The following is a 7,591-nucleotide window of genomic DNA, read 5'->3' as shown; positions in this document are numbered from 1 at the left end:
TGCCATCCCTACCAACGCCTGGTCACAGGGCACCACGCCGGCCTAAATGAAACATCTCAAACACCACCTCCACTCAAACCCGGATGGAAACAGCACAGGTCCAACTCTTAACCAAGTGCCAAGAGTCCCAGGAATAGCAGGACCCCATAGATCACAGTCTCCACTGCCATCCTAGTGTCCACAACCATCATCCAGAGAATCAACAGTTGTGGGAATGCTCCCAGATAACTGTTTCTCTGGGTGCTGAAGCCCCTACTTGACCAAAGGGGAAAACAACACATGTATCTCCCTTTTCAAAGGGAAATACATGTGTTGTTTTCCCCTATGAGGACATGAGTTTCTTGAAAGCAGGGATTGTCTCTCTTATCTATTTGTATACCCAGTGCTTTACACATAGTAAGTGCTTAATAAATGCTTTCTCATAATCAACAGACTAGAGCTAGGTGAAATAAATGGGACCTCCCCAGATTGGCAGATCAATCAATCAATCAATCAATAAGCGAGTTTATCTGGAGTGTCTTCTACTTTGTGCCTAACACTGAGGTAGGAACTGAAACTATGACAAATGTTCCCTACTTTCAAGCATCTTACATCTCGTTGGAAGATAAACACGGGCCCACTTGTCAGAGATAGCATCAAGGGGTTCTCTTTGGGATTTAGCTAGTCTCTGAGGTCCCTTCCCAACTAAAAAATAATTCAGTGAAAGACTGTATGGTAATGGCTGTCCATGATGGGAGTAAAGATAAGGGAGAGATGAACGGGGGCTATAAAAGATAAACTGAGCCTGAAGATTTCAACGAGCATTTATTAAGTGCTTGCAGTATGCCAGGTAGATGTTGGGACCTATGATACTATCTTATGATAGACGCCTTCAAGTATTTGGGAGAAGTATTAGATTTGTTCTACTTGGCCCCAGAGGGTGGGACCAGTAAAAATAGGCGGGTGGTAGAAAAAGGCAGATTTAGGATTGATATGAGGAAAAACATCCTAACAAAAACGAGATTGACCCAAAAGTGGAGTGGGCTGCCTCACGAAGGAGTGGATAATTTAAGAACAGGCTGGATAACCTCTTAGTGATTGTACATTCTGGGATCCTCATCCCAGCAGGACTATTGCCTCCTCTTGGCCTTCCTATTTAGAGATTCAGCCCTGGGAGCTTTTGGTGTAAATGGGGCAGTTGGATGGATAGTCAAAGGATGGATTTGCATTTATGTTCACCCTTCAGAGCCAATCAGAGCCTTTATGACTGGTATATATTACTCTAGAGCAAGTGTTCTTGACCTCTGTTGTATCACGGCCTCCTCTGGCAGTCTGGTGAAGCCTATGGACCCCTTCTCAGAATAATGCCTTTAAATGCACAGGATTACAAAGAAAACTAATTATATTGAAATATGGTGATCAACATTTTTAAAACTTCAGGGGCCCCCAAGTTAATAACCCTAGATTAAGTGGGAAACGTCCATTTAGGGCATCCTAATCTGGGGTCCTGTGCTTCCATAAATATGTGGGGTTTTGTTTATTTGAGGTGGGGGTGGAGGAACAGAATGGGAGTGCCAGACTTTGAGCTCTGCTGTGGCAGTGAGGTAAATTAACCCCTATTTACAGATTCTCTCACTGGAAAGCCCAGTCTTATGCCAGGAGGTTCCTAGTCCCCTGTGAGCCCTGGGCTCTAACTGGTGAGCTTTCACCTTGTCTTGTCCAGTCTTGGGCCTACCAGCTCCATGCCACTCCACCACATGCATACCTCTCTCCCTTAACTCTTGTCTCTTCTGAGAACAATAGTCAAATCGACAAGTAAGTACATGTCAATTAATTCTCTGTGGCTTCCCAAATACTCTCCCTGATCATCATTTTGCTTTAAGCAACATTTTCCCCTATTAGAATACAAGCTCCTTGAGGGCATGGATTGTCTGGCTTACTTGTAATTGCATCCCCAGCACATAGCGAGGTGCCTGGCCCAGGGTAAGGGCTTAATAATTGTTTTTCATTCATTCGTTCTGGCTGAGCGCCACACTAACATAAGTAGAGAGCATATGTGGTTCATGAGCCACTAATTGCCAGGCCCTAGGACAAGCCACGCTAAAAATTGAGTTTCATCTTACACCTCTCACTTACTACACAAATATTGACCTGCCATTGCCAGGAAATGAACTGCCTCGCCCAAGTTAATATCCCTTCAAATTCGAGATCTTTTCTTTTAGCCATTCTAGATGAAAATATTTCTTAACCATATATTTCCCTGCCCCTCTGAAATGGAGATATTGAATATAATCCAGCCTTTTCTGAGTGACTGGGGGAACTGCTGTAAACATTCTTTTCCTCGGCAAACAGAGAAAGTCAGTGGAGTAATAAAATGGAGAGAAGACTTGACATAAACAGGCTGTGCGGCCACGGACAAATCACCGAACCTCTCTGTGTTGTGGGCAACCCTCTAGTTCTCCAAGTTATAGAGAAGGTGCCAATCTTTATTAGTAGAGGGCGTTGCCTCTGGTACTAATGAGATCACAGTCCAATCCCAGGCATAGCTAGGCCCAGCCTGCCCCCAGGAGCTCTTGAAGGAGTCCAGTCCTCTCTCACTTGGGGTGGGCCCAGGGTGAGGCCACGCAGCAAGGAAAGAGGAGCAGGGGTCTTCCAGGGTACTAGTGGGCTTTGCAGCTATGTTAGGACAGCAGCAGAGGGGTGGGCAACATTTAGTGCTATACTAAATGACCTCAAACAGCTATGTCCTTGAAATTAATCTATCTGCTTTCAATTGTTTTTCTTACTTGTAAAGTTGCCTGCTATCAATTCTTGCAGTTGGCAGTGGGCTTTCGTCTAGTACCTACTCTTCACTTGTCTATTTGTTGCTTCTAAATTGTTAAATTATATGTAAAGTAAGAATAAAGAAGTTCTGAGTGAGCACTTGAGAGTAAAAAGCATGAGCAAGAATCCTTCAAAGTCATCTTGGTTTCTTCCCTTTACCACCCACATCCAATCAGTTGCAAAGTCCTGCCAAATGTTTCCTCTGCAATTATCTCAAACATCCCCACTTTTACATTCCCACTTACTAACCCCCCCCCCAGTTTAGGGCTTAATTATTTCACACCTGCACTGTCAACAGCCCCCTAACTGATCTGCCTGCCTCCAATTTCTCCTCTCAATCAGTTCTGCACCTCCGCTGGATTCACCGCGTGGCTTTGACCATCTCACCGCACTGTTTAAAACCTCTGATAGCTCCCCATACAAATTAAGGCTAAACCCCTTTAGCCTGGTATCCAAGGCCCTTTATTATCTGCCTCCAATCTACATTTGCAACATCTGGCATACAGTAAGCACTTAATGCGTGTGTAACTGAACTGAATTTCTGCTGCTACTTCCCCGTGACCTTGCACAGTCCCCCCCCTCAACTTAAAGCCAATTCACTTGCAAGTCATGGCATCATCTTCCTGATGTCACGGTCCTCTTCACAGAACGAAGGTCAAACAACATGCCTTCTCCCAGTCAAGCTGAATTACTGTTTCCACACTCTCTCACCAATTTGCCTTTGTTCATGCAGTCAGTCCCCTTTGTGAGACACTTTCCCACCAACTCCAATTCTCCACTTGTAGAAATTCTCTATTTCTGGGTCCAGCTTAAAATATTCCTTTCGTGAACCCACCCCAATGTCCCAACTAACTGGAAGTGATCTCCCCTTCCTCAAAATCCCCATTGGTTTGTACCTCTCATGGCTCACATCATATGCTGCTGCATATTTGACATCACCCTCCTCATCCTGTTACTTGATTGTAAGCTTCCTGAGGACACTGTATTTTTATGAAGCACACCATGACCTCATGGACACTTAATACTGCAAGGTAAATGGATTTGGGGCCATTGCTTTGAGCAGCTCAGGTCTTAGTGGTATATAGTTCGGCATATGACTGATACAAACTCTACCAGAGAATGATGAAGCTCTCTTATTCTACTACATCTCTGATCTCAATTGTTTCACCCAACCAAGTATTAAAATTTTCCAGCAGGGCAAATGAAGAAAAAGTATGACTGTTCTAGAACTAACCTACACTAGAAACTGGTCTCCTGAAAGAGAAAAGTGCAGACCCCATCTTTCAGGACTTGAGAGCATCTTAACAAAGGGAAGCAACCCCACGTGGGCAAATATCAAATTACTGGGATGTACTTACACGTGCCATATGCAAGAGAAGCACTACGAGGTGGATCCTCCTTCAGAGGTTTAATCTCTTCCTGTAGATAACTAACCAGGGTGGCCGTAAATCCTATAAGGCTTCTAAGAAAGAGCCAGTCTCAGAAAGGATATGAGCAAGATCATTATTTTTAGATAGTACTTTTCACAGATGGAAGTTTTAATTGGATTATATAGGAAAGAGAGCGCCATGTGTAGGTACATAACACTGCATTGCTCAGATATCAAAGTCCTATTGCCGGTAAGAAACACACTCACCTGGAAGATGGACTCTGAACAAATTTGCAAAGAAGGCAATTCATATTCACCATAATCAGTTGCCATCGGCATAGGGGGAGGGGCAGCACACAGAAATTCCCAGTCTCTCTTCCAGAAGTAAGTGCACCAATGGAATGCCCCTGATGGGGTCCTAGCATTTCATGCCTTACCTAGCACAAGACCCGAAAGAGACCTGAGTGCCACAAATAAAAGAAGCCTCTTTCCAACATAGCATGTTTTAAAAGCTACTTTATGTTTCATGTTGCTTTCTATACCTTTCCTGTTTCCTCATCTGTAAGGAGGATAATCCCTAAGGTAATTAGCTCACAAGGTTGTTGTACACATCAAATGAGATAATATATGTAAAGTGCTTTGCAAACCTATAAGTGCTATATAATTATCAATTATTATTGTTCTTTTTAGAAGATATTTTCAAAACGGTACGTATGCATACTTCACTTTACAATTTCCTACAAAAGGTGAAAGCAAATTGAACTTTTGCAAGTCAAACCGTATCTCCAATGCACTGAGGTCTGCTAAAAGAAAACTTGGGCTGAATCCTTTTGTAGAGGATAAATAATCATTTCCCAAGTTACCCATTCAGATTTTTGTACATAGGAATTTTTTAAAGCAAGGTCCACCCATATCGCCAATTTCCAAATGACATTTGGAGAGGTTTGGATGCATTAGCAAGTACATCTGTCACCCAGAGTTGAGAATTCAACTGTATGACCTTGGACAAGTCACTTCCCCTCTCTAAGCTTTAGTTCCTTCATCTGCAAAATGAAGGCGTTCCAAGTCAGTATTTGCTAAGTCCTTCACAAAATTCACAGTAAGGAGAAAATTGGGTACTTTGGAGAAGATGGGGTAAAAACACTTGGAATGCTAGTCATATGAGTTAATGGCTTCATTTATTTTAATATAGCATCAAACAGTACTAAAAGCACCAGCAAGAACTGCACACAATGATAATAGCAAATTTAATATGATTTATTCATATGATAAGTCCCGACGCACTTAACACAAATACCAGGGTACATTTTTCAATAGTGTGCAAGAGATGAATTCTGAAAACCTGTTAAGTAAATAATGAGTTCTGCCTATAAATCACCAGCAAAGGTTTTAGAAAACACACTAGTATAACAGCAACAATAAATTAGAACAAGGGTTTGGTAAATGTCAGTCTCATTATAGCTGGGAACCCCTCTTACCCTCATAAATAATAGTCTCTGACTTAAGGGACAGTGGAAGAAAAACTGGTTAACTTTTGTTCTTTGCTCTTTACTTTGTCTACATCCTAACTCTTTCTTCCTATTATATCCAGAAGCACTGGATTCTTTGTTTTCTGCACTGACTATGCTATTCTTTTTCATCCTGCTGCTTGGCTGCAACAAAAGCCTGGGCTGTGCACACAACAGGATGTGCAGAAAAGCATTTCAGGAGGTTCCCGAAACTTCACCCAGAGCAACCGAAAGATCCATTGGTTGTCTCCAGCTCAGGCACCCTCTCAGGCGCAGAGCAGCACGGCTGAGACCCAGGCCCATCGCACACATTCCAGAATAAAAACTCAGGCTGCTCTGAAGCACGGTAGACCCACACTCAGGGCAGAAGTCATTTAAACACGGGTGCCTTTTCATCATTCAGTGAACAGCATTCTAGAATCCCAGATCAGAGCTTTTTGGAGTTGGAAGACACTGAATGATGACTGGTCAGGGTTAAGAGTAAGAACTGCTATATTAACACCCCAAGAAACTGTGATCATAATGGAAGATCCCTGTCTGTGCAAAGCCTTGCTGGAGGATCAGACAACACCTTTAAATGGCAGGTTCCCTGATGGATGAAACCGCATGAATATTTTCACAGGCTGGAGGTAAGAAAACAGTCATCCATTACGCTAGTCGCTAAATTCCATGGCCAGCCTCACAACTTTATAAACATGAATGACCTCAAAAATGTTAAATTTATAAGGGAGAAAATGAATTTTTATAAACACTGCATCCTAATATCACTCACAGAAAGGCATCATAATGGTGGCAGGATGTTTGTCTATCAATGGAGGTTTCAAAACATTTTATTTTCTTTAATAGTTCTATATTTCTCCCTTTCCTTTAGGCTATTCATTTTCTAGCAAACCTTTTCTTCATCAATAAGCTAGCCCTCAGTCCGAATGATCACAAATTCCAAATTAAAGAAACCTAAATTAATAAGGTTTTGCTGTAATAAACTACGGATCCTTGAAATCTATCCTCCTTCTCAACTCTGCTCTCCACGTCACCTCTGTTAGTGCCAAAATGTCACAAAATCTCTAATTCATTCTCACATCCACCATGTAGGGTAGGGAGGAGGAAAATGTAAAAAAAAAACTGTAAACAAAAATCCATTTAGTTATATAAAACTTATGGCCCAATGACCCAGTGAGTTTTAATATGTGCCCATGGTCTGGTTATAAACATTATGATCCTGCAGGGGGTCACTGTCTACAAAATACAGTTCACCTGCATGGATGTCAGTAAAATTGGCAGTGAAATTCTCAGGGTTGAAGCTGACCCATACGGTAAACCTGTAGTCTACTGTACGTATGGAATACCCCATAATTTTTATATCTTTTAAATGTGGCTTATCAGAATTCCACTGAGGGGTATCTGCAGGCCGTGGATACTGGCTGTATGCCACGAGGTCAAGGGGTTTCCTGGTGCTGTCATAAGAGTCTCTTTCCCATTTGGTGATGTTTAAATATCTAACAAGGCTTGGTCCTTCTCTACACAGCTCAATGTTAAATGAATCAAATGGGCATCGTCGGGGTACGTTCAATCCGGCAAGTTCCGAGAGAGTCGGAAAAAGAGACACAAGTTCAACAAGCTCCATGGCTTGCCCTCCTAGAAAAAAAAAGCAACAAAGTAGAAAATGTGATATTGGAGTGAACAAGACAGAGGCCAAAAGACTAAGTCAAACACGACTCAGTGCCACGCATTTATTTCATCGTGTTGTTTTCATTTTATTTAGAAGAAAGGCATCTCAGGGGCAGCTAGGTGGCGCAGTGGATAAAGCACAGGCCCTGGAGTCAGGAGAACCTGAGTTCAAATCCGGCCTCAGACACTTGACACTTACTAGCTGTGTGACCCTGGGCAAGTCACTTAACTCCATGGAGGAGGA

The 7,591-nt window shown here is 42.5% G+C and overlaps 1 protein-coding gene across 1 annotated transcript in view; it reads right to left on the bottom strand.

Annotated features, from left to right (window-relative positions):
• Positions 1 to 5,407: 5,407 nt before the first annotated feature.
• Positions 5,408 to 7,591, bottom strand: part of IDS (iduronate 2-sulfatase) — a 24,650-nt gene continuing 22,466 nt past the window's right edge. Inside the window, exon 9 of the mRNA XM_027847202.1 lies at positions 5,408 to 7,314. Within this exon, the coding sequence (XP_027703003.1) occupies positions 6,860 to 7,314 (455 nt within the window). The 3' untranslated portion in view covers positions 5,408 to 6,859. The remainder of the gene's footprint in view (positions 7,315 to 7,591) is intronic.

The sequence above is a fragment of the Vombatus ursinus genome, unplaced genomic scaffold (assembly GCF_900497805.2).
Source record: "Vombatus ursinus unplaced genomic scaffold, bare-nosed wombat genome assembly UNPS02015358.1, whole genome shotgun sequence".
In the NCBI taxonomy this organism is placed as follows: Eukaryota; Metazoa; Chordata; class Mammalia; order Diprotodontia; family Vombatidae; genus Vombatus; species Vombatus ursinus.
This window is presented reverse-complemented; position numbering and strand designations above follow the sequence as displayed.